Genomic DNA, 27946 nt, shown 5'->3' on the forward strand with positions numbered 1-27946 from the left:
CAAAAATATTAAAGGAGAGATTCCAGAAATAAACAAATCATAAGTTTTAAGCTGCTCGCTGTCCCGAGCAGCATGATGAAATCTCACAGCACACTGCTCCACCCCACCTCGGACATGATCACCCCCTGCCCAGGGTGCCCACGCAGCAGACACCACCTGTGCACCAGTCACTCTGCGGCCACCTCGGTTATCAGGTCCATCAGACCGACGGTCACGGTACCACAGTGCTTGTGTTCAAGTCACCCGTATTGCACTTAACAGTGGCCCCAAAGCCCAAGAATAGTGATCTGGCATGTGGACACACCAAAGGAAGGGGTAAAGTACTCCCTATAAGCGACAAGACCAAAGTTCTCAAATTAATAAGGGGAAAAAAATCATATGCTGAGGTAAAAACAAACCTTCTATCCATGAAGTTGTGAAGAAGGAAAAAGAAAGTTGGGCTAGTTCTGCTGTTGCACTGCAAATTGCAAAAGTTGCCTGCATGGTACCTAGTAAGTGCTTAATCAAGATGGAAAGGTATTAAATTTGTGGGTGGAAGGAATGAGAAGAAAATGTGTTCTGACTGACAGCAACATGTAGTGCCAGAAAGCACTGAGCCTACAGAAAGACCTGAGCAAGTGGCCCTCCGAAATGAGGGACACCAAGCGATTTACTGCAAGTGAGAAATGGTTACACAGACTCAGGAACAGGTTCGGACTAAATAACGCAGAAATGACTGAAAAGGCTGTGACTGCCCATGAAGACACTGCCACATTTCTGGCAGAGTTGAGGAAGTTGATTACGGTTCAGACATCCCCTGGGAGTCTTGGAACATACCACCTGCGGTAAGAGGGGACCACACTCCCATGCAATTCGCTGACATAGGGTGCACAGTTCAACGGCTCCTGGCGTACTCACAGAGCGGTGCAACCCTGTGCCCTTTAGCTATCACCTCCTGACCCTTCCTCCCCCTCCCCCCAACCCCAGTCAACCACTCATCTACTTTCTGTCTCTATAAACTTGCCTATTCTAGACATTTCATATAAAGGAACCATAAAACGTGTTTTTTTACGTGGCTTTCATGTAACAATGTTTTCAAGGCTCATCCATGCTGCAGTAAGTTTCATTCATTAATTTTTTAATGGCCAAATAACATTCCATTATGTGTACATACCATCTTTTGTCTATCCGTTCAGCGGCTGATGAACATTTGTGCTGTTCCCACCTTTGGGCTCTATGAACACCCATGTACAAGTTTTTGTGCGGACGGACGTTTTCACTTCTCTTCGGTGCATTACTAGGACTGTGACTGCTCAAGTGGTAACTCTACATGTGTCTTTTCAAGGAACAGCCGAACTCGTCTCCAAAGTGGTGTATAACTTTGCATTCCTATTTAGCTCCCTTTTACAGTAAGAAATTGAGGCCCAGAGCAATTAAGTAATTTGCCAGAGTTCTTCTAGCTGAGAAACAGGGAATGGGAGCTGCATCCAGGTGCCTCGTCTCCAGAGCCCTGGCTCCTGACGTCCGTACTCCGCTGATGGACCCAAGAGACATGTGAGTTCATTCTGACTGTCTCATCATGTCTGCCTCTGGCCCTTTTGGGTGACTAATTCTCTACCCCCCATTGCATGAGGTCCCTCCCTACATCTGGGATCCCAAAACTAATAGAGATGTGGAGAACAAAGAATCGCAAAAGAGAAATAAAAGTACTGCAAAAAATGTTTTGAAGAAGAAACGTTAAATACCCTAAGATTATTTGAGTTTAAAGAGAGAGCAAAGGTACATATTGACAGTAGTCAAATACATAAAAGGTTAATGTAATAAGAGCTCATGTGTGAGCCATTCTTTATCTCCTTGAATTACAGGAAGTGGGGTTTAATCCACAGAATAAGTAAACATAAATAAAGGCCTCCTCAGCATTGTGAGACACTGAAACTCTATAAGTACCCTTTGGGAACCCTCCAGGAATTTGAAATCAAGTCATGGAGAGGCTACAGGAAGATCAGCAGTCTTGTGGCTCTGTGACTTTAGCAATTTGTGCAAACATACATGACAGGACATAGACTCGAAGTCCTTGAACCAGGACTCTCTTACCCTGGATGGCAGACAGGTATACAAAGGTGTCTTCGTGCTCCAAGTTCTCCAAGAATATCTGGAACCACAAAATACAGCAGTGATGTGGCTCAGAAGAGGAAGCAAGATTGAGACCCTTATAGCAGCCTCAAAAGAATAAGTGCTTTTCTACTTACCTCTCTTAGCTAGCTAGACATTGGTCTGACTTTAAGTCTCATGGAGAAAACAGCACATACGTTTGAAGTCCCATTTTTATAATAGTTAAAAAAGGCAGTGTTAAAAGAAGTAGTCAAGTACACCCCGGGAGTGAGCATGGAAACCAAAATCTGGAGGAAAAGTCCACTACAGCCCACGGTGGATGACACTCTCACGTGCGACGTGACAGACTCCAGGCCATGACACACTGAAGGCCCGGTTCGGGGTTATGCCCAGCTGGTGGTACATTTGCTATAATTTGATTCCTTTCTCTTGCACTCAGAAAGCATATGGAAATACAAGTGAGAAACAGAAACGTTGCTATTGGGATACGTTTAAATCTGTTCTAATTCATTTTTCAAAATCTTTTCCAAATTTGAGCACTTCAGCCGACATTAGTAACAAATTGCTCTCAGCACATCTCACAATGTAGGGACACACCGCGGCGTGTCACCCACTGGGGGTCCTGCTTATCCAGAAGATACGACAGTGACATGTTAGGTTGAGGCCCTAACATGAGAGTGAGAGAAGGACAGTGGCCATGTGCCTGTCCCTCCTGCTTGGTGTCTAGGGGAAGCGGGGTGGCTGTTCCATATGCAGTGACACGTCCTTTGCTGGCACAGTGGTTCCCGACACCCACTGGGGGCTGCTGGTCTCCGCATGTGCAGCATGGCAGGGGGCCTACGGCTCGTTCACTGGGAAGACGGCCAGGTTGGAAGAGGTGGGGAGCATGTATGAAGTGAAGGAAGCTTAATCCAGGGTAGCAGTGTGGGGAAAAAAGAGGAAGAGATAGATTTGAAACGTTTCTTGGAAGGAAAAAAAAAACGACCGACAGGACTTTGATGACCTGTTATGTGCAGCAGAGAGAGATTAAACAAGTTTAAAATTCGAAAGATGTTCACTCCATTCATCATCTAAGTAGGAATATGAAGGGGTATTTTTAATGATTCCTCAAAAAAAATAGATACAATGAGGTTTTCAGCAACATTTTAATGACAAGTCCTTGGTTCATTTCCATTCCTCGCTTTTCTCTTCTACAAAGTGTGGGGCCGGGAGCGGGTGCGGAAAATACCAATTCTGCAGCCTACAATGTCGGAAAGGTATAGGGCCTGGCTCAATACACAGCAGTTATTTTTATATTGTTGCTTCTAATACTTTAGTGACTAAAAAATGTGTTTCCAACCAGACTTACACTTTTTTTTTAATTGTTGTTGCAGTACAATTTTCTATCTTTTACTCCCATCCCAGCCCACCCACCCAGCCCTCCCCTTCTCCCTCCCATTTCCAAGACTTACACTTCTTAGTCTAACGGCTAAACTGTACGGAAGAGATGATAACGACAGTGGCAGCCAACCTTTCCTCAGTGCTCAGTATATGCCCATCACTGCAGTCAGAGCTTTACGTGGATGATTTTACTTTAAATCTTTCAACATAAAGTTTCTACACTTTACGGATGCAGAAATTGAGACAGAGAGTTTAAGTGACTTGTGCAAAAACTCAGAATTCGGTCAGTAGTCTCCAGACTACTTGCCCTTAACCCGTACTGAGGTCAGGATGACTTCCACGAAAGGGAAAAGATCCCCAGCTAAGCATATGTGTTCTCCCCCACAAATCTATGCCAAATGCCCCTCTATAGGGGGCCCAGAGAACATAGGTGGCTTGTCTGGCTGGGTCACAGTGATGACAGTGGATCTATTCACCAGAAAATACTTTCCCAACTCTGGGGATTTGGTCATGCTGTTCCTTTCCCTCTTATTTCACGTGAACAAACTTCACTAGTTTATTAGGGCAGGATCAAGACCTACTTCCTCCAGAGTTCAGCTCTCTCCTTATATGACTGTCCATAGCATTTCTCGCCTGTAAAAATTCATGTTCAATTTAGCCTTGTGTGGTTACCCAGGTCTTTCCTATGCCTACGTCTTGCCTCCTCGGAACAATTACAAGTTCCCTGAGAGTACCCAGACAGGGCTGACACAGTCAGGCTCCAGCGAGGTTGCCCCACCCCGCGTGCGCGTGTACATAACGTACTCTGCTCACCTTGAGAAGCTTCTCTTGCACCTCAAGGGCTCTTGCTTCTCTCTGCTCGATCCAGCGAGAAAGAGTTCGCAGGGCAGCAGCCCGTGTTGGAATTTGAGGATCATAAGCAGATAAAAGAACTTCCTGGAGCTGTTCTGTGGTTATGCTTGTAGCTGTCTGGCTTGCAGTAGTGCTGGGCTTGCTGCCCTCCTGAGGACTGAGTGGAGCGCTAGATTCCAGGCCAGTTTGGTTGGGTTTCTCCAGGCTTTGCTGTTGGCTGAGGTGGCCATGGGACACACCAGTGTACCTCTCACAACTGTTTTGTTGCTGCTCTTCTATTTTCCCCTCTGGGTCCTTTTTGCTCAGGGCACTCTTGGCGGCCACGCTGACGGCCTCGGTGGAGAAGGCCCCATGGGTAGAGATGGTGATGCGGAGATCCGCAGCGAGTTCTTGGATGACAGGGTCCGGGTACGTGAGGGAGACCTTCTCCAAGAGAGGCAGCAATTGCTTCAGGACAGCAAAGTCATTAGATTTCAACTGCAAGATGAAAGGAAAAATGGCAAACCCAAGTAACGTAGCAGATGTTAACACGACTTGAACCTAAGGCAAAAAACACACCCCGAGTGAAAGGGGCAGGGAGCAAGTCTTGTTCCTGGTGTAATCAATCAGCAGGTAGCCTGAGTCTGGCACTAATAACCCTTGCTGAATAACTACAACAAAAAACATTTATTGAATACTTACCATGTATAGGCACTTTTATAAGTTAAAAAATATGTCAGTAATGTATATTATTACTCTTAATTTGTACAATCTGATGAGCAGCACATGGTATCTTATGGTTTTAATTTGCATTAGCCAGGCTAACAGCACTATTGAGCATCTTTTCACATTTACAGACTGTCTGCATTTCATTTTCTGTGAACAGATGTTAACATCCTTTGGACCCACTCACCCATTAAACTATTAGTCTCTACCGCTATTCTCACCAAATCTGATTTTAATACTCAATCATATCATAACATTCTCTTCCAGATTATTGTATTCTTGACTTTTGTTGCATTTTTGATTTTTACATACCTACTGCCATACAAAGATGAGTTCACACTAGCAAAGTACTTGGTGCCCGACACAGAGTAAGTACTCTGTAAATGTTTTAAAAATAAATGTGATAAACAAAACACACATATTCATATCCCTATGATCTAGTTAAAATTACCTCCTTTTTAAACAGGAGGAAACTGAGGCACAGAGCAGTGAAACAACATGTCCAAGGTCACGTAACTCGGAGATGGTAAGACATGAACTCACCGAGTCTGGCTCCAGAGCCTGTGTTCTTACCCAGCGCCCTACATGGTCTCACCTGAACAAGCAAAGCTGTGATCTAAAGTGGCTGGTTGGCATATGATGGCACCTTAGGTCTGGAAAGGAATGGCACAATAACTAGAAAAAGGGAATTTCTCCTATAAAGTACGAGCAAAAATTAGGTATGATTTTGTTTTTTCCAGGAGTTTTGTTCTAATGATGCCGTAGGCCTTGATAGGAAAGGTATGTGTGCAGTCGGTGAAGAAAACAAGAATCAGCGGGAATCTTTCTGTTTGAAAATGCTGGAAAAATGATCATATGAACCCCTGCGAGTCCTTGGTAACTGGAAAACCTTGCAGGTTTTAAGTCCTTTTAAGGCAGGGCATTTATTACTTATTCATTCACTTGTTTCATTATCCAACCAACCAACCGATTAACCAACTAACTGTCTTCACAGGACCCATCTAGTGCTCTCACTTTATGCGACGAGTCCGCAGAATTGTTGCTGTTCGCTTTCCCCACGACCACCCTCCCAAGTAAACGAAAACCGCGGCACATGACAGGCTTGTACATGCAGAATGTCACCATACGCTCCCCCCAGAATTCTTTGTTTAAACAATTAGAAACTAATGCAAAATTGGTGTAAGGTAGAATTTCTAGTTCTGTAACATATGTCAGCTTGTCCTCACATGTAAAACAACTGACCATTCCCATGGGACTGTGTCTTAAGGAAGACAGTATGTATGTCTACAGCAACGGCATTTGCTATTTAAGAAAAAAGGTAAATTGCATCAGGAATCTCTGTGGAACTGGAAAAGACATTTTAGAATAATTTTGCTAGTGTTGTCATTGTGCTAGACTTCATTCAGTACCTCTGTTGTATATGGACCTTTGCTTTTTTAAGCATCTGAAATGGGAGTATCTACTTATATCTACAGTACATGGACTCTTTTCACTTCTATTATATACAACACTTTCTTTAAAACAACAACAACAAATAGACCAATGGGACTGAACAGAGAGCCCAGGAACAGACCTAGGCAATACCATGAAGAAAAGAGATTTTTCAACAAATAGGGATGGAACAATTGGACATTGATGTGTCAAAGGAAAGAAAAAGGGAGGGAAAAAAGAAAGAAAAAAAGGAAGAAAAAATCCAGACAGAGACTTTACATTATCACAAAAATTAATTCAAAATAGATCAGAGACTAAACGTAAAATGCACAACTAAAAAATTCCTATGACATAATATAGGAGAAAAATCTAGATGACCTTGGGTATGGTGATGACTTTTTTCAGTTAAAAACCCAAGAAAAGAAACCCATGAAAGAAAGCACTGATAAGCTAGACTTCATTAAAATTAAAAACTCCTGCTCTGCAAAAGACAATGTCAAGAAAAAGAGAAGATGAGCCACAGACTAGGAGAAAATATTTGCAAAAGACACACCTGATGAAGGACGGTTATCCAAAATATATACAGAACCCTTAAAAGTCAACAATAAGAAAACAACCCAATTAAAAATGGGCAAAAGACCTGAACAGGCACCTCACCAAAGAAGATATACAGATATACAGCATATCAAATCCTATGCCACCAAGGACCTGCAAAATTAAAACAACAATGAGATACCACTACATACCCACTAAAACAACTAAAATATAAAACAACGCTAAATGCTGGCAAGAATGTAGAGCAACAAGAACTCTCATACATTGCTGGTAGGGATGCAAAATGGTCCAGCCACTTGCAAGATAGTTTGGCAATGTCTTACAAAACTAAACATACTCTTGTCATATGCTCCAGCAACCCTGCTCCTTGTATTTGCCCAAATGAGTTGAAAACTTATGGCCATAAAACCTACACACAGATATTTTTAGCAGCTTTATTCATAACTGCCAAAACTTGGAAGCAACCAGGAGGTCCTTCAGTAGATGAATGTATAAGTAGACTGTAGTACATCTACACAATGAAATGCTATTCAACACTAAAAAGAAATGAGCTATCAAATCACAAAAGACATGGAGGAACCCTAAATACATATGACTAAGTAAAAGAAGTCAGTCTGACAAGGCTACACAGTATATGATTCCAACTATATAACGTCCTGGAACAGGCAAGACTGTGGAGACAATAGAAACATCAGTGTTTCTCAGCAGTTAGGGGGTGGGGAGGTGAACCAGCAGAGCACTGAGGATTTTTAGGACAGTGAAACCATTACATACGGTAAATATGTGTCATTATACATTTGTCAAAACCCAGAGTGCACACTGTAAGGGAACTTTAATGTGAACCACACACTGTGGGTGATGATGACGTGCCGATGTAGGTCCAGCGACTGCAGCGGGTGCACCACCCTGTCACAGGACGCTGGCAGTGGGGTAGGCAGGTGTACAGCAAACCTCAGTACTTCCTGCTCAGTTCTTCTGCACACCTAAAACTGCTCTAAAAATTCTGTTAAAAAATCTGTTCTCCCTGTTTTCAAACTTTTTTTTAAAAATGATTTTATTTATTTATTTTCAGAGAGGGAAGGGAGGGAGATAGAGACAGAGAGAAACATCAATGTGCGGTTGCTGGGGGTCATGGCCTGCAACCCAGGCATGTACCCTGACTGGGAATCGAACCTGCGACACTTCAAACTTCTCAGTCATTGGAAGATTCATCCTATTAAACTGGGTAACTCCTCTACTCACCATGGGCAGGTAGGTGGATTCTGAACCAAAGAGCTGGTAAGGCAGTTAAAGCCAGGCATGCTCTCAGCTTCACAAGTCTACAGATTTCCCACTATTAGAATAATGAGCAAAATTTAAGACTACAGGTGCCACCTATTTGTTCATAAATATTAAAAAACAATTCTGAGGTATAAAGTAATAGTTGCTTAATTGGTAGATGAGAAAACTGAAGCACTAACCAGTTTAGTACTTCTCCAGGACCACCTAGGGATACCACCGAAACTGGGAGGCAACCACGGAGCCCTCACTCTCCTCCTGTCACTGCTTCCCAGCACGGCTCTCAGAACTCTGTGTAGAAGCCCTGAGGCCCGAAGCAGCAGCCCACAAGTGAGTGACAGACTCCTTTATCTGGCTGCCTCTCTGCAGAGTTTCTGGAGTCCTTCAGGAATGGAGCCAGCAGAGCTATGTCAGCCCACATCTGTGATTTCCTTCAGGGCATCAGGAGTGAACGGGTTAGCTGGTGAGTTGTTCTAAACTTCTGCAAGTTCTCAGTTTGAGAACTGGGAATTGCACTGGTGGGGCCGAGACTGAGGGTGACGGGAAGGTGTTTCCTTCTAAGGGAACAGATGGGAAAAGGTGTGACACTCCGAGGAGGCCAGGGAACCTCAGGGAGAAACTGCTTCCTGTGGGGACAGGGAAGTTACCAGCCTCGTGCTACTTTTACTGATGGCCAATTCTGAAATTTAGAAATGAGTCTGGAATTACAGTTGTCTTAAGCCTACACTTTCTCCTAATTAACTTCTCTTCCCAGACACTATGTTCTAATAATCACCTTAATTATATAAATTAGAAAGAAAAAAAAGAAAGATTCAAACGCTATTAGATACTGTTTCATTAGCTAAACCAATGAATCCTAGCTGGGAATGGGTACAGTATAATCTTCTAGGCTCTGAAGCAAAAAAAAACCCTAAGCCTTAGACTGATTATCTGAAAACATAATTCAGAATTGTGACTTTTTTCCCAACGAAAAGACAGCATTACTCTAGAAGCCACTTGTAAATCCATGAATCAAACAGGGAAAAAAAATTAATAGATGCAGGGCAAAAGTATAGGGGTGACGTGTTTAAGTTCACTTAAGCAACTGCTAAGTCAGAGGAATGAACCCAGGATGTCAGCGGTGAGTCAGGATGGCTCATGGAAGGGCAGGGACAGGTGACAGGTGAGGGGTGTATATTTGCATAAATTATGTGAGTCTCTCTTAGAACATTACTAATTTACACAGTCAGTCCCAAACAACGGGCTTTTAGAAAGGGAAATGGAGATTTCAATGTTCTATTTTTCCATTTAGGATATAGTTTGCAATGATAAATAAGAGGAAAGAAGAGAAAAAAATATGTTTTCAACTTATATAAACAAAGAATTTTCAAATTAATACTCAATCACAAAAATAAAAACCAATCAGCCAACTTAATCCAATATCAACTCAACTTCACAAAAACTATTCCATTGGTGAATTCCTCTTGGACAGTTCTATTAGCAGGGAAATAACAGAACTCCAGAAGCTGAACCAAAAATGTTTTTTTCTCAAACTATATGGTAAATATCAAATTAGAAACAATAAGTAAATCTACCAAGAAATGGGCTTTATGTTAACAACAGGCCAAAATAAATTCCTTTTTCCTTGCAGGACAGGCCAGAGATGGGAAATTCTAACATATCAAAAATCAGTATCAAATTTGAATCCTCAGACTCAAATATCCATTCCCAAAGGGTTCCCTGCTCATTTCTAAGAGCTATGGCTAGTGTGACTTCAGGTTAGGCTTCATAATACTTGCACTAAGCCCATTCTGCCTCCTTGTAGTCTCTTAACCTAATGTGCTATATAACCAACCAGTGCCCACCTTTCTGCCTTGTCTGGCGGCACTTTGTCCCTAGGTCTCTACATTTCAGCTACACCAGCCTTCTGTCAGTGTCTGAAGTATACCAAGCTCTTTTCTGCTTCCCAGCCTTTGCACAAGATGTTTTCTTTAACTGGAAGAATTTCCACCATCTGTCCCACACACTCCCAAATTCCTATCCATCATTCAAGTCTTTCCTTAAACTTACACCTTCTCAGTAGAGACCTTCCCAGCCTAGGTTGGATGCTATGTTCTCTTGCAGTGGTACCCTCCACTTCTCTTCCGAGACACTTCATTCAATTCTAAGTATATTTTTTGAGTAGTTATTTGGTATCAGACTCCCTTACTGGACTGTAAGCTTCATGAGGGTAGAGACCATGTCTTCTCTGACCACTGTTGTATTCCCAGCACCTTAGCTCAGTATGTGGCACATAGCAAGTATGCAGTAAATATTTTTTGAGTGAAAAAATTAAAAGATTATAAATGATGTATGTAAGATAAGTACACTGGAAACAAAGCTTTACCATGCTATCTGACCTGGGTTGAATAATGGATCTGGTGCTAAAACAGAACTATTAAAAACAGATGGGACCCTAAGCAACCAGCAGGTTGCAAAGGCTCCCCCCTCCTACCCTCCCCACCTCTCCCACCCCTGCCTCCCGCCCCCGACTGCAACAGCAGGGATGAGCTGTGCAAAGCCATTACGGGGAGGGTAAGAGAATTTAATGTTTGCCACAGATGCAGAACGCTGTACTGGGGTTGTCCAAATCAGGCTTGTGCCAGGTCAGAAAGGGCCCTTCCCTCCTGATGGTGACCACTATGCAGGAGATAAGGTAGAAGTGGCACAGTTTTCTGGTGCTCTACTTTGAAGAGAATTCTCATTAACAACTTGTTTACCCTGATTCTCCTCTGTGCAACATCCATTTATCTCTCACAAAGGTATGGAAGGGAAACGGCAGGCGTTTCCTCTTCTCTTTCTCTTCTCCCTCCATTCAAGTTTGGCTCATGTTTGCAACTCACCTGGACAGCTCCTCCCAGCATGACAGCCACCAGCCCCATGGACATGCTCAGAGTCTGTGACTCCACGGCGCTCTCTGTCTGGTGCGCCACGCTTGCACATGCTCGCTGCAGGGTGGCTGCTACAAACTCCACCACCTGCCACGGGAATGGGATTCAGTATTAGGAAGGAGTAAGAAAAAAAAAACTCAACGTTTTCTTCACATCGTCCACATCGACATCATGATAGCGAAAACCTGCAAGAACAACTGGCGCTGTGTGGCCGGCCTGGCGCTCAGTGTCTCTCATGCACGATCTTACTTAGGCCTCATGCAAACCCCAGGAGGTCACCACTCAGACTCACTTCCAGGTGAAGAATCTGAGACTTACAGATGTTATCTGCTCCAGGCCACAGAGTCAATAAATGAGAAAGTCCATTTATACTTTCCCACATGCCTTCACATTCTAATCCAACGTCCTTGACTTTTTGTGAATTTTGCCAGGAAATTAAAATGGAAAATGATTTGTGACCTTCTGACCATCTGAGAGGGCCCCAGATCTGCTTCTCCTGACGAGATTTCCCCCTCGAGGACACCTCCCCCACCTCTGCCCTCTGACAGTCCAGTGCTGGGGAGCGAAGAAGGGGAAAGAGGCATTCGATTTTATGTTGAAGCTGGTGTCCTCAAACAATCTGCACAAATGATCCAGAGTCATTTTTTTAAGTGTCAAATATTTTTCAAGGATTAAGATTATTCATATGTACCACTTTATGTCACATTTGGCTAACAACTAAGCCTTAAATGGAGTTAATTTGGTCAGCATTATTTTAACTGCATGTTGGTTAATCACCCTAAGCAGAACCACCTTTGAATAAAAGACAGCACACACACACACGTGCGAGCACACACGCGTGCATGCCCATGCACACACACATATGGGGGATTAATGACTCAAAAGGGAAAAATCATTTTGAAAATGGGGCAGCTGAGATAGGTCATAATAAGCCTCTAAATACCATGTAAGCTTGCATGTTCAACTCTCTGGGCAAATTACATGCTATGCTAGAATCTTTATTGCAAGCTTAGAGTAAAAAAAAAAAAGGGGGCCTGTTAACACTTGTCTTTTGGAGTAAGGCAGGAAGCTAGAAAGGTTATTTAAAGTTCCATTCACTGAAATGTGCTGGTTATGGCAATTTCACCACCCTCTGTAGCCCAGAGCTTCACTAACACCACAGTGAAGGACACTGGTCCTTTCAGAGAAACTGCTCGCCTACCGTCTTGGGCTACCTATTTTGCTTTTAAAGAGTTTTCTAAAGCACATCTTGTTTATAGGAAGCTTCTATTTCAGCACAAGCATTGTTACATGATTAGGAAAACCTATCTAGACTTCTGACTTTTTCTAAGTTCCTCTCCATGAAATAAAAATTTTTTGATGTTGCAAAACAAGTAGTATCATCCTGTTTTTGGTAAGAAGGAATCTTCTATGTCTGTCTGTCTGTCTGTCTGTCTGTCTCTATATATATTTTAAACCCTGAGAGTGATTACCTGGTGCGATAGTCAGCTGTTATCACCATCTACGACGCACCCTTTTCCCCAAACTCTCTTGTAACAACAAAACTACCAGACCATTTGGATAACGGCTCTTTCCCCTACTACTCATTTCCTGTAATTTTTGTGGGGCTGCCAGCCACGAGAACAGGGATGTGACTGAAGCCTGTTGCGGATAGTGGGGAGAGACTTTTACTTTTAACTTAATTTTTTTTGTAAAGGTGCATCATTTAATGAAAAACAGAATGTCCTATCCCATTTCTCTCCAACAGATTCTGGCCCTACAAAGGCAACCACTTCTAATTTTGTAGCTGGTTTATTTAATAACAACAGTAAGCATTTATTGTTGACCATTCGGAACACATGGGTATTGACTCAATCCTCACAATAATCCTGTGGGGAGGGATGAACCTGCTGCCGCCATTCTGGCTAGTGAGGTGGGGGGACTGGAGGCCTCGCTGGGAAGTGTGCAGATGTCAACTTAATCCTGCAGTTTTCAGTTTGCGAATACCACCAAGTTCAGAATCTCTAGGGTTCAACCGCTTTCAAGAATAAGCCTACAGTCTTTTGCTGGGGTTGGGGCAGGGAGGTGGCTGTGCAAAGCTGAGGAAGCAGTCAAGGGGTCTACTGAAGCTAGCAGAGCCTTTCCACTTGTTTGAGCTCTAAATTCAGCTCCATCTTTAGAGCTTATCTGGGACCTCCAGTCCTTCCAGGGTTCTGCAGTGAGAAGTAGCTTGCTTCTTTTTATTCTTTTCAAATTAATCTTCAAGACAATTTTATTGAAATACAGTGTTTTGTTTCTTGACTTCTCCCATGCAGGCATTTAGCTTCCCATTTTTTGAAGTTGCTAAAATTGCTACTGTTTTCCCATTTCCAAATATTATTCTCTTTTATTTATTTTTAAAAAGATTTTATTCATTTATTTTTAGAGAGAGAGTAACGAGGAAGAAAGAGAGAGAGAAACATCAATGTGTGAGAGATACATCAATCGGTTGCCTCTCACATACCCCAAACTGGGGACCTGGACTGCAACCCAGGCATGTGCCCTGACTGGGAATCGAACTGGCCACCCTTCTTTTTGTAGCTGGCACTCAATCCCCTGAGCCACACCAGCCAGGGCTGAAGGATAATTAAATGGGACAAATCATTTTTGTATCGGCCTAAAACCATTGTTCCCTAATTAGGAATAAAGGGAGATAAGTGCAAAAGCTCAAGTCCTATCAGTTTGCGGACCATTTCCCCCTCCAACTAGCATCCTGAGGAAAAAACATAAGGTCTGCATAAAAAAGTCTTCAGGGAACCGGTAAAAACACAGGAGAAACAAATCCCCCTACTGAGTAACATAACACAGGGTCAGTGAACTGAGGGAATAAGAGGGCCGGAAAGAAATCATGACCATGATTTTCATTAAACAGTCACGATGAAGTCGGAACTGACAGGCAGCTGCAAATTTTCTCAGCAGGAGCTGCGCTGAAATGCTGCTTAGCAACACCCGAAGGCAGATGACAATGAGGAGGATACAAAGAACTAGAGAATCAGATTCGAGCGTGGCAACCACACCATCTTACAACCGACTACCCACCAACCAAGCAACAACTAATTCTGGTAAAGTGGTAAAAACGGCACCTGCACTGCCTATGCTTTATTACTTTTATTTCCTATTTTTTTTAAATGCTGGTAAAAATTATATCTGAGCCAATAAAATTCAGGTGCTGATTCACATAGTCACTCTATTCTGAAAGCATTTTTAAAAAATATTAAAATTTCACAGGCTATTGGGGAAATAAGCTATGAGTTAGAAGACCTGAAGAAATCAAGGTGATCTGTGTTTTTCAAATTTGAGCTTCTGATTCACTCTCCACCTCTGGTGCACATGAGAATCATCCAGAAAGCAGAGAAAACACAGACGCCCAGGTTCCGATGAAGACACGCTGAATCAGAATCTCTAAAAGAGGCCCAGGCATCAGTATTTTGAAAAAGATCCCAGATGATTTTATTTGCACCGAAAGTTGACAACCACTGTGACATAACATACAAACATTTAAAACAGTTCTTAAAATTTTATGTGCGTGAGAATCACCTCGGGGGCTTGTTAAACGTACTGATTCCCAGGACCTGTAAAGTGTTGATTCCCTTGGTCTGGTGTGGGCTCAGTAATTTGCATGTTTAACCAGCATGCCAGGTAACGCTGTTGCAGGTGTCATCGAACCACACTCTGTGTAACATTTTTTGGGAAAGAACATAAAGAAACCAATCCAGGTGGGATCCGGAACGTGGCAGCCACTGACCTGAGCGATGTTTGTGAATATCTGCTCAGACATCCTCTCGCACAGAACAGCCACCAGCTGTAGGACCAGCAGCTTCTGCTCTTGGCCTTCCACCAGAAGAGTCTGGTGCCGCTCCAACTCCAACAGGCTGTTGCTGGAGAAGGGCTGCGTTTTTAACTCTGCTTCACTTTCCGTGGCCACACGAGTCAACTCCTATCAGTGCAGGAGAAGAGCAAAAAGTGAAGAAAAAGCCTGTAGAACGAAGGGCTCAAAAACAGCGAGAAAACGGTCTGACATATGTATTCAAAGAACCCGTCTGTGTTCACTGTAGCATTACTTATAAGGGCCCAAAATCGGAAACAAAAATGTCCAGCAACAAGAGAATGAACAAATTATAATGTATTTACTATGTATTGGCAGTTGAAATAAATGAACTAGGTGTATGTGGGTATCAGTATAGAGAGATCTCAAAAACACTATGGAGTGGAAAACGTGAGTGGCAGAGTAGTGCATGTACTGCGATACCCTGCATGTGAAAACATAAAACCTCATAATGAAAAACATACACAGGCTACGTACTTGACCAGTATCTTTGATCTCTATCACTAGCTTTCCTTGAACTGGGGCCATAGAACATTCCCAAACTCTTTTTGGAGACTATTAGATGCTTTCAGCACCGCAGCCCTTTTTCCCTAAGGTATTCAGAACTTCTACCAATAGGTAACTCATTACTGTGGGTTTCACACACGTCCCCCCTACCCTTCACACGGCAAATTTCCTTGGGAAAGGAAAACCTTACGTTATTTAACAATTAATGCTTTAACAAAGGAACTGACAGTTTAGAGCAGTGCTTCCCAACTGTGCCTGAGCAATTTTGCTCCCCAGGGGAGCATTCAGCAATGCCTGGGGACATTTCTGGTCATCATAATTGGAGGATGATACGAGCTCCTAGTGGGTAGAGGTCAGAGATGCTGCTAAACATCATACAATGAACAGGAAGCTCCCCTGCCCCCAAAGCCAGAAGGCCCCCTCCCATTTCCTCTTCACCTGCTGCCAACGAAGAATTACCCAGCCCAAAATGTCAATAATTACCAAGGTGGGAAAGCCTTGGTTTAGAGCAAAGAAAGCCCTTTGCTTTTTTTAAACAAAAAAAAATTTCTAAGTATCCAATTAAAAGGATATATTCTTTTTCCTTTGCTTTTCTCCCTTTTTTGTTTTTATTTTTTTATTTAGTTTTTAAAATATATTTTTAGAAGATATATTCGTATAATGTTATTTGCAGTGAGTGGCCGGGCAGGGGGATGGATGCAAACGTGAGAGATGAGACAGCATCAGAAAGTACCCCCTACTTCAAATCCGAGAGGTGTCAGCCCTGCTTCCCCCCTTGCCCCGCATGCTCCCGCACCCGCACCCCCACCGTCCTTGAACTCCATACACATTCTCTTGGAGTAGACACTTTATTTAGGGAAAACAATGAAGAAGGCAGGACTGGAGGACAGGGAACCAGAGATCACCTGGCTTGTGTTCTCAAACAGTGCAAGTAAGAAGCAACACACTGTATGGGTCCAGGTTACCGGGGGAGATCAGGACGAAAGGAAGCACAACCACCAGAGCTAAGAAGCAAACCCAGAAAAGGTTGCAAGCGGCTACAAAATGGAATGAGAGAGAGAGAACTGCTAAATCTCCTTCCCAAATACCTGACAAAACAATAGTCAGAAAGGATATGGGATTACTCTATAGCTGTAAAACCTGCTATTAACTTCAAAAGAGTTCTTCCTGTGAACACAGAGCAAAGATTAACCCTTTCGGAGATCACGGTTCTGCTTTGCTCCTAAGATCTCAGTGCTGAAATCATTCAATCATGTGCGTATTGCCAAAGATAAGTTTCTTCTTTTTACCGAAACTACTAAAAAATAAATTACTCCCATGTTCTCTGATTACTTCTCCTAATAGGACCTAATTTTAGAACCTGAAATTATGACGGCCTTTAAAATTCAAAGGGGCTCCTGATACTACCCTGGAATAAAGCTGGCCATGAACTGCATATTCAGTTCTTACCTTCAAGCAGAAGATGAAGAAGTCACCAGCCAAACCACTTTCCTGGCAGAGGGACAGCAAGTCCCCGAGATGCTCTACCTGGCACTGCTCTGAGGACACCTTCTGGTACAGGGCTTCATCTTCGTCACTGCAATGTGCAGTCGGTTTATCTTGGTAAGATTGATCACCCAGAGGTATTTTCTTGAAACCCCATTAATAATATTCTAAGGTAACATGTTATTTCCATATAACAAATCATTAGAAATATCTCAAAACTTTGTTTAAATTATTTTCCTGTTACCCCAGAGGGGGAAAGAATCCATGCTTGCATATAGGAAAATTTGTCGTGGTAATTCCAAGGAGATTACAGCCCCTTAGAAGTCCACACAGAGACCCCAGGTCAAGGATCTGATAGCACTGCTTATTCACTATTTTTCCTACCATGAAGAGAAGCTAGTTTCAATGAGAACAGTTGATTCTGACATATGTGCACTAAAAGTGCACTAAGGACTTGTTAAGATAGCAGTACGTTTTAACTACTGGTAAGTTAAATACTACAAAATTCTCTGTATATTCACAAAATTGGTCCCTGCTTAAACTGTCCCAAAATGTTTTTTTAAAAAAGCATGCCAGAGCCCTGACTCGTATAGTTCAGTGGGTTGGGCATTGTCCCACGAACCAAAGGGCTGCTGGTTCAATTCCAGGTCGAGGCACATGCCTGGGTTGCAGGCCAGGTCCCCAGCTGGGGGTGTGAGAGAGACAGCCGATTGATGTTTCCCTCTCACATCAATGTTTCTCTCCCTTTCCTTCTCCCTCCCTTCCCATCTTTCTAAAAATAAATAAATATAATATTTTTAAAAATAAACATGCCAGAATTTTTAAAACTTTTTCCATTTGGACGCATAGTTATGACCACAGAACCTACCAATGCTCAACAGAACAACTCTCAGTAAATTACTAGCTTGAGTTTGTACAGGTAATTCTGTTTGCAATCATTGTGGTTCTTTCTGTTTTCCTCAAGTCCATCATACTGAAAGAGCATTCTAAAATTTAAAGTTAGCCGTGGATTAAAAAATTAAATTTAAACCCTTTAACAAACAGCAGCATTTGCAATGTGATGTAGAGTAACTGTCACCAGTTAAATACTATATGAACTCTGATCAACAAGAATTTACATTCTGAGGTACTAACACCTACACATATCACCCAGAAAATGGAAATAACTTAAAATACACTTGTGAGATGTTGGAGAAATAAATAATCCATTCCAATAACATTTATTAAGTACCTTCTAGTCAACCTCTAGGAGAAACGAACCCCCACTATAAAATTATCATAAAAGACAGCTATCAAGCAGTCTCCCTTAGGCATGAGTCTGGCCCTGAACACCCATATGCCACTCTGAGAGTGAGAAAGAGCACTGGTCCGCCCTTGGCTCTGACTCACTGGCGAAGACTTTGTGAAGCACGTGGGCTTGCCGTGATGCGGAGCCGTGAGGCTCCAGTAAACTGCACCTACTATTAGCTAGCATCTAGAGAAAAGCTGGAGGATTACTTAAGGCTCACATTTCATTTAGAGATTATAATGAACAGGAGCACCTCAGCCTCAGCCTCTTCAGGTTTTGGTTTCCTTTCTATCAGCGCCCCTTAGTGGACTAGCTGCAGAATGGCCTTTTCAGTACAATTACGTCTGAAGAGAGACAGCAAGGATGGTTGGACTCACCAAATGGCCTCTTTGATGGTAATCACTATGCCACCTTGAGTGGCAGCTCTAAACTGACACAGAGAATGGAGAGTAGGCACGGATTTGTCCAATCCCGCAAAACCTTTCAGGCTGGTAATTGCTTTCTTCCTCTCCAGTTTCCCCAGAATCCATAACAAGATTTCTTGGCAAAGTGACCTGGCAGGAAAAAACGGTTATAAATGAGCTTGTCATCTTACTCTGCACATCTAACAAGACAGAAAGAAAGACTGTGGGGTCCCCGCTGCATTCTGGATGCTGGCACAGTCACCTAGTACTACTACTGAAGTGCAGGAGTGGAAAGTGTGCTTCTTGTGAATTTCAAAGCACAAATATCCTGAAATCCAATGAATGACAGACTGATCTTTGGCCCTAGAAGCAACCTTGATATCACATATGAGTCCCACATGAATTTTTATTAATAATACCAAGTACACCCGTTGTCTTTGGATCCGGCACTGTGAAAGAAAACTGACACTGATAATACAACCCATCGCTATCGATGGGCCCGATCGCCGCTCGTGACCAAGAAACAGCATACTGACGAGTTCCTGCTGATTCCTCATCCACTTTTACTGGTGCCAATCAACTAGGAGAGGAATGGAATATACGTCTGTGTCTTCCTTCTCGGTCTCTGACGTGGACATGACAGTGCTATGAGAACGTGGGTTTCAAAACTGAGACAAGAGTTATTATATGGATGGTCCTTTGAAGCCAAATTCATGTAGTTATGGTCTCCATCTTCCAGTGCACTTGCTATTGTCACTTCCCTATGGCTTTGGGCCACAGTGACGCACTAACCAAAAGTTAGAGTCAAAGGCAATATGTAAGCTTTGACTAATATGCAAGACTTGAACAGCATGGAGCTTAGGGATACCAACCTTCCTGCATAGTCAAAAACCCATGTATAACTTTGACTCCCCCCAAAACTTAAGCTGTCCCTTGGTATCTGTGGAGAACTGGTCCCAGGACCCCTTGCGAGTATCAAACTCTGAAGACGCTCAGGCCCCTACATAAAATGGCACAGATTAATGCATACAGTTGGCTCTTCACAACCACGCATGCGCAAACCATGGACTAAAACCAGCACAGGTATTTGTTGAAAAAAATAGTGTCTAAGTCGACCCACACAGTTCAAACCTATGCTGTTCAAGCATCAGCTATACTTTCCTTCACCACTTGATGATGATAGTTTCCTATTTGCTAAATAATTTAATGCATAGTTAGACTTTATAATAAGTGAATGAAGAAGGTACAATTGTATATCAATCAGGTTACACACAGAAGATTTCCAAACACCAAAACTTGAATTCTGTAGGATTTTAGAAAGGATATAAACTTGTAAGGAGGAAGAAGCAACATAAGCGGCTGTGAAAATAGAGCTGATACAAAAGGAGTCCTACTTAAATTCCAGTGCAAAGGATTATTTTCTGGATGGCTAAGACACACCTTCATTCTAAACCACACTGTGCAGCACTAACACCAAATCCAAGGCTAAATTACAGAGTGCCACATTCAGATCCAGATTTCCTGAGCTGGATTTCTCACTCCCCACAAGGTAGTTATGACCCATCCCTGCTGTCTCCTTCCTAGACATGTAATTCCAGTATTTTTCACTGATTAAACAGTGGCATGTTCACACACGTAAACAAAGATTTCCTATCTGTTGTCTAGGACTGAGGCTCAGGAAAGTCATTGTAAAAACTGCATCCAACCCCCTTCAATAGGCAAAGCTCTCTCTTTTCTAGATGAGCAGAATGAGAGGGTTCTCAAATGTGTTCCTGACTTTGAAAGGAAAAGACAACTACAAGGTGGCATAAGTCAAATTCAAAATAAGGACAACATGCAAGAGAACACTTCACTATTTACAAACAAATAAGACTCTCTCGTTGTTTACCTTAGATGCGACACACTCTGCTTGGTAAAACAGTAGAGAGAAAAGAGCACTCCCAGGACTGGAATCAGGGAATCCACCAGAACTGCTACAGGCTCGTTCCCGACCACGTACACCTAGGGAAAAGGAGACGGTGAGAGGTATCATGACTGCAAGGCCGGAGGAACAGAAATCAAACACTATATGCTTATTAGCAGGGCTCAGAGTCCTACGTGAGCAGCACTCTGGTCCTAAGACAAACAGTTTTTGCTCTGAGGCCAGGGAAATCATTTGAGGTTGACAGACAGGCTCAAACACAGGGAGGGAGACAGGACTACAGCCCCTTTGTGTGAGCAGCCTGAAAAACTGCTGGGTGACTGTGAGTAAATTAACCCATTTTCTGACCCCTCACTTTCCTACTTTTGACTGCCTCTGAGTCCCCTAATCTGCCTATTATTTATCTGCACAGTAATTCTCTTACTGCTGAGGGCTCTGCTCTTAGGAACTAACATGCAATTAATGCCATATAGGAAAAAAAAGAAAACGAGTTGGAAAAAAAAACACATAGATCTGTCATTCTTAAGACATCACTGCCACAGTGGCATGTCCTATTCTCTCCAAATCAATAAATGTTCGAAGGAGTTATGCTGTGTACCTAGATCTTCACTGACTTTATAGGGTTAAGTGTGTGAGAATGCTGGTTTTTATTAACAATAATTATGGTACATTTTTTTAATACCCAGAGATCAAAGTACTGTCCTAGGTGCCGAAATGAATATAAAAATGAATGAGTCATCTCAAAGATTGCTTGCAATCTATCAAGAAGAATAAAACAAGTAGACCAATTATAACACTAACTCAAGGTAGGTAACTTAAAGTATCTTAAGAAGTGCAAAATGCCATTCAAAACTCCAGACAAACATAATAGGATTTCAAAATGAAATTCTGTTATAATAAAAGCCTGGTAGTGTGGACAGTGATGGTGATGATAAAAGGGGGAAGAAGAGACATTGACATGTTTACAGACTTACTACGTGTCCCAGGAACTATGGTAGGATTTGCATCTTCCAGGTACTTAGATTTTTTAAGAAGTTAGCTCATTAAAATTCTAACAATCTCACAAAGTCGGTATTAGCAGCCCTATTTTAAAGGATGAGGATAAGGAAGCTTAAAGAAGCCCTTATTTAGCTCTGGCTGGTGTGGCTCAGTGGATTGGGCATTGTCCCATAAACCAAAGGGTTCCCGGTTCAGGTCCCAGTCAGGACCTGGTTTGCAGGACAGGTCCCTGGGATTGGGGGCATGCGAGAAGCAACCGATCGATGTTTCACTCCCTCTCATTCTCCCTCCCTTCCCCTATTTCTAAAAATCAATCAATCAATCTTTAAAAAAAAAAGAGGTCTTTATCTACAGAAAGTATTGAGGTAAGAATCAACGCTGTTTATGGGAAACTAGAGGTCATAGAGGCACCAAGACGGAAAAATCTCTGTGCTTTTCCAGAAACCCTGTCCCTTTAAATCAACCCTAATTTTTTACACTCCTTAAACCTCCCAGCTCCTCTGTGGAGCTCGATAACCAAGAAGCCAGCTTCCTGTGCATGATCTAATCTCCATAAGCCCAGCTAAATGAAGTGCATTGTATGGCAGTGTTCAGAAGTAATATGCAGGCCTAATTATATACTGCCAATTACAGGAGGTAAAAGAGAGATTCCCAGATAACGTAAAAGCCTATTGTTTGGCTCTGGGTTCTGTGTTCCCAGAGGTAATCCCTATGGAGCCATCCTTCCTTACCAGCACCTTTTGCACATTAAAAACAAAACAAAACAAACAAACAAAAAACAGATGGAGTTAAATCTTTATTATTTACTGGCTTGATTGGGCCAACACATCTCGAACTTTAACATGAACTTAATCAAGCACATTTCTCAGGGGTATATTCATTGTTGTTGATAAATTCCTCCAGTGTTTAAATTCTCTTCTTGTACTGTTCTGTATTTTATTAACAAGAAACAAGTACTACTTTTATATTTAGGAAAAGCTGTACAGCTATTTATACATATGTTATTTATTTTTATATAGAGCTTCAGCAAATGTTTACTGAGTGCCAGTTGTGTGCCAGGCGTATACTGGTGAACAAATTATCTGCTTCAGAGCTTGTATCCTATTAATAGTTGGGGGGACGGCAAATAAGCAACAAACATATAGTGTCAGGTAGTGACAAGTGTGGTGAAGGAAAACAAAACAAGTTACATGAACAGAGAGCAATGAGGGGCAGAGCGGGAAGAGCATGTGGAAAGAAAGAGAAATTGGGAATAACTCCTATCAATTTGTCAACTAATAATCCGTTAAGTTCATACTGATAGGAACAGAGAAATGAAAATTTTTTTCAAAGTGGAAAGATTTAGAAATAAAGTCTCCTTTTCTCTACATCTCAAAGAATTTAAATGGCCTCAGCCTGACACATACAGGACTGTCACTCCCCCTTCAACATTAACAGTAAATTCTTCCTTATACTGAGCCCAAATCTACCTTCCTTGAAATTTCCTTGATGGAGGTATAGCTGTTCCCCAGGGGTTTTGGACTGGCCATAATCCAGTTTCTCTCACCCACCTTACGGATTGCTCTGTGTCCTGAGGACCAGACTGTATTTTGTAGATGTAGACAGGCAGTGGTACATATTAAATGGACCCAGGTCAATTTCTACTTCTTCCATAGGCCTGCTATGGATTTGACTGGTCAACTGTCCATTCATTCATTCACTATTTCAAATATTCATTAAGCATCTATCTAACCACCAGTAGTGACTTTTCCCCTCTAAATTCCAATAGCATTTTAAAGCTTGTAAACTATGATCAGTCTTTGAACATACAGTTATCTCTCACTTCCTGAACTAGCCTGGGAGGCAAAAGTTAAATTTCCTACTTCAACCCCTATTGGAGGAGGTGGTTATGTTGTATTACCTCAATTTTTGTTAAATAAGCAGTTTAGACACAGTGGCATACAATTCAAAGGAACCCCACTGTCATGGCGTTTATGAAGCAAACAATAACTACCATTTATTGTGCATCATTGAGTACCTACTCAAGAATGAACCAGGGCCCTGGCTGGCGTGGCTCAGTGGACTGAGCACTGGCCTGCACAAAGGTCGCTGGCTTGTTTCCCAGTCAGGGCACATGCCTGGGTTGCAGGCCAGGTCCCTGGTTGGGGTGTGCAAGAAGCAACTGATCCACATTTATCTTTCACATAGATGTTTCTCTCCCTCCCTTCCTCTCTCTCTAAAAATAAGTAAATAAAAGTTTTTTTGAAGTTCTGAAACTAGACAGTGGTGATGGTTGCACAACATCATGAATGGACCTAATGCCACTGAACTGAAGTGGTTAAAATGGTAAATTTTATGTTTTGTGTATTTTACCACAGTTTACTATTAATACCCTATGCCTGGCATCTCTGCACAAAAGAGCTGGAGTGTCTGCGTGGCACCATGGACAGCGGCTTCTGTACCACTTCCTCCTCCTCCTCCTCCTCCTCGTCTTACCTCTCCCACTTCTACTGAGTCTTCTGGTGGCCATACCATAGCCAGTCCTTTACAACCACAGCCCCTTCCTTCCAATCTCTTGCCTCACACTGAACTCACATGCAGGGTAACAGTTTGGTCTGCTCCAACTTACACTTCCACAGTAGGCTCTGGTCACTTCCCCTGTAAGTGGGCTCCCCACATTACTGACTTGTATCAATACAATAAAGGAACACGTGAGTGAGGCCAGCCTGATGCAGCCAGTGCTGAACTATGATTTCTCGGTGCCAGCACTGGCAATGACCAGGTACCCTAGGGACAATCACAAAAACAGAAACAAAAACAAAAAAACAGTCCTTCCACTGAAGTCACACTGCATATGGAGGAAACTGTCGGGCCAGTCTCCTCCTCACCAGGCTGGTGGCAGTACGAACTGCAGAGGCAGTGAAGGCACAGTAGGAAAGCCGCTTCCTGCCCACCGAGGGGCGGCTCCACTTCGCTGTCTCTGTGCCCTAACACCCAGCTCCCGTGCAACTTCCCCGGACTGTGCTCACATGCAATCTCTTCCTAGTGGTGGGTCCTCCCTGCTCATCCAGAGGCGAAGTGGGATGGGAACTCAAGTTCTGAAACATACTTCAGTACTTCATATATTATTCCCACCTGTGGTGAAAATATTCTAGATCACTTGAAAGTTTCCTTTTTTCAGCAGTATAATTATTGGGTACATGTCACGCAGGGTTGTTTGTAAATATTTCTACTGACCAGTTGTGAGACTTAACACAAACCAATGGAGTCTCAGTTTCCTTACGTGGAGAGTAAAAGGGCTGGATTAATGAAGCTTGAAGGCCTTGGTCACGTCTAACCTAGCGTTCTCTGGCCTGGCTGCAGGTTTGCCCATTTTCCTCTCTACCTTTCTGCTACCTCAGCCGTTAAGAGGTAAGAGTAGCTGAAAAAAATGAACCAGCTTTCCCCACCCAAAACATTTTGAAACACTGAATCTTGAACTACCCCTTCCTTACCTAATCTCTATTCTATTTGTTCTGAACTTAGTACTTTAAAGATGAAATCCTATTTAGTTGAAAAGTTTTCTGGTTACTTGCAGTATCTGTACAGCCAGGGACCACCCAACCAAACACCAAGAGATGGGAACACTGAAGCAGGGAAGGGAGAGACAGACTCTCAAGGTACCTTTTCAATTCTTTGGTGTGCAAAGCCCTTCTGCAAGTAAGTGAAATGGTGCTTTGCAGTTGAACTTCCATAACTACCTGGGGCTTTTCCCGTATAAATGTGTAGGACAGGGCTGAGGGGCACAATAAGAGAACAGTACAGCTCCATGAAAACCACAGTGGCTCAGAACAGATTAGAAGAGGAAACCAGGGCCCCGCTGGCAGCCAGGGGATTTCCTCATTCCTTTCTGGGGATTTCCACAGTCCTTCCCCATGCAGCCTGGCTCTCCATGGCAGAGCCAGCGTGAGAGACGAAGCCTCACACCGCATCTGAGCTCACACTGCTGCTCCCACGAGTCACGGAGGCGTGTCTCTGGGCACTGAACTATAGGTCGCACCTCACTGTAACTCTGTTTGCTTGACTGGGAGGTCCCTGAAGGCAGTGGCTGGCTCTTAATCATTTATGTATTGGTAAACCTCGCAAAGTATCTGGCATTTAGTAGGTGCTTGGTAAATATTTTTTGTGATCGATGAACTGAATCAAAGAAAAAATGAACAAGGTAGACTGACTGGTGTTCATTTTCTCTAAAGCTCTATTTTTGGGGAGAAGTTACAATGCCTGCTGTATTTTCATTAAAAAAACAAAAACAAAAACAAAAAAAACCCTGTAGCCAGAAGCTACTCGATCAATGCAAATGAACTGACCAGGAGAGAACTTCAGCCATGAAAGGGAGAGAAAATTGGACAAAAGAAGGCCTGACTTTATTTTACTATATTGGCTTGTTTAGCACCTATCTTCAATGTCTGGAAGACTGAATTTCTCTAAAAGGATTACAATATAAAGAAAAAAAAATAAGGAAAGAAAAAACTCGCAAGAGTCCAAATGGTCAAAAGTATTAAGAATAAAATGCATTTCTGTTTCAAACAACACAGGAAGCAGTCCTCACATGCTGCATCTCTCATGTCACAGACTTCCATCGAGTTGGCAGGCATGTCCCTTGGAGAGCCCTGCCGAGTAACAAAACTGCACTGGGAAATCAGGAGTCAGAAAACGTGGGTGTGGTTTCGTCTCTGCCCCAAATCGCATATGAGTGAGTGCACATGGACCAGAGACATTTAAACCTTCCTTCATCTCAGGCTCCTCATTTATAACGTAGGCACCAAGCTTTTGGCACAAGGGCCAGTTAAGATAATTCATGTCAAAACATTTTGTAAAATAAACAGCCTTGTGCAAATGTTAAACTTATCCCCAAATATTTTATTCTCACTGATGCCACTGTAAATGGAACGGTCTTCTTAATTTACAGCCCTATCTTTCTCAGGGATGGACACGTGTGGAAATAACGACATGATGAGTCTACTCAAAATGAAGCTGACTTAATCTTAACACTGAAATCCAGCACAGGCTGAAACTTGATTTCACCCCGGTTCCAGATTAAACTAGTCAAATGCTGCCTTCTAAAATATCACAGTGATCCTTTTGATAGCAATGTTCCAGAACTGCTGATGTACTCACTGAGTTTAAGTAAGATTTGTGAGAGGCAAAAGAACAGGACAAGTTACCTAACACAATGTTTTGTACTGTGCATGCTTTCAGAGCATACTGCATAAGATTAGCTTTTAAAAAAAGAGTTTCCCTGAACTGAAAGGGAACTGGCATTTCTGAGCACCTGTTATGTCCTAAAGCATGCAATGAACCTACCAAAAGTTACCTCATGTATCCCCACAACGCCAGTGTTAAATATGTCCTAACCTGCATATAAGGCATATAGATAGTCACCCCTGGAGCCAGATTCCAAGCCAGCTCTGTCTGACTCCAAGGGCCAGGTGCTTGTCACTTTAATATAGAAATTTATATTCTGTAGAAATTTATATATATATATTCTATATAAATTTCTGAACTGCAGCATTTAGGAAATCTAACTCTGGCATATCCCACAGCTTTGGAGGGATCTCAGTCCTCTGCATGTTATTCGAGGCCCCAGTTCAGTTAGGGACAGGAACATCCATAAAGAATGGCTGTCTTTAGGGAAGAGCCATCGATGGGAGGGAGATTAACTTAAAGCCTTTTGCACTTCTGAAACCTGTACCATGTGCAAATATATTATCTTTTCTAAATACGGAAAGAGTGAGAGAAAGACAGAGAGAAGGAGAGGTTGGTCCCTAACCCAGCTCTGCCACTCGCTAATATGATTTGAAACAAATCACATCACAGTCTTTTGGATTTTGTTTCCTTTACTGTAAAGTGAGGGATTCATTTGTCAAAACCCAAAGAATGTCCCACATCGAGAGCAAATCTGATGTAAACCATGGACTTGGGGCGATGCTGACATGTCAGTGCAGATCCACCGGCTGCGGCGAGGGGACCGCGCTGGCGTGGAGGCTGGCACGGGCAGGCTGTGCACGCGCAGCACCCGAGGGTTTATGGGGCCTCTGCACTTCCTGCTCAATGTCCGTGAACCTGAAACTGCTCTAAAGTAAGGACTATCTTAAAAAATGAGGGGTAATACTAACTATCGCTAAAGTCCTCCCCGCTCTAAGAGTGTTTTGTTCTAATTTACTCTATTAAAGATTCAGAAAGAGACATCAGCTGGCCAATCTGACAAGGAAACCTTAATTAGAAATTCATTAAGATTAATGAGGGAAAAATACTTGGGTAATTCCCTGAATCTGAAAA

The 27946-nt window shown here is 42.6% G+C and overlaps 1 protein-coding gene across 2 annotated transcripts in view; it reads right to left on the reverse strand.

Annotated features, from left to right (window-relative positions):
• TANGO6 (transport and golgi organization 6 homolog) overlaps nucleotides 1-27946 on the reverse strand; it is a 133892-nt gene that overhangs the window by 77778 nt on the left and 28168 nt on the right. For both annotated transcript variants that reach the window (XM_045819056.1, XM_045819057.1), the window contains exons 8-14: nucleotides 20618-20730; nucleotides 18703-18879; nucleotides 17002-17128; nucleotides 14965-15156; nucleotides 11154-11288; nucleotides 4285-4800; nucleotides 2074-2131 (exon numbers count right to left, since the gene is read on the reverse strand). In XM_045819056.1, the coding sequence (XP_045675012.1) occupies nucleotides 2074-2131; nucleotides 4285-4800; nucleotides 11154-11288; nucleotides 14965-15156; nucleotides 17002-17128; nucleotides 18703-18879; nucleotides 20618-20730 (1318 nt within the window). The remainder of the gene's footprint in view (nucleotides 1-2073; nucleotides 2132-4284; nucleotides 4801-11153; nucleotides 11289-14964; nucleotides 15157-17001; nucleotides 17129-18702; nucleotides 18880-20617; nucleotides 20731-27946) is intronic.

The sequence above is a fragment of the Phyllostomus hastatus genome, unplaced genomic scaffold (assembly GCF_019186645.2).
Source record: "Phyllostomus hastatus isolate PE091 unplaced genomic scaffold, TTU_PhHast_1.1 phas_scaffold_345, whole genome shotgun sequence".
NCBI classification, from domain to species: domain Eukaryota; kingdom Metazoa; phylum Chordata; class Mammalia; order Chiroptera; family Phyllostomidae; genus Phyllostomus; species Phyllostomus hastatus.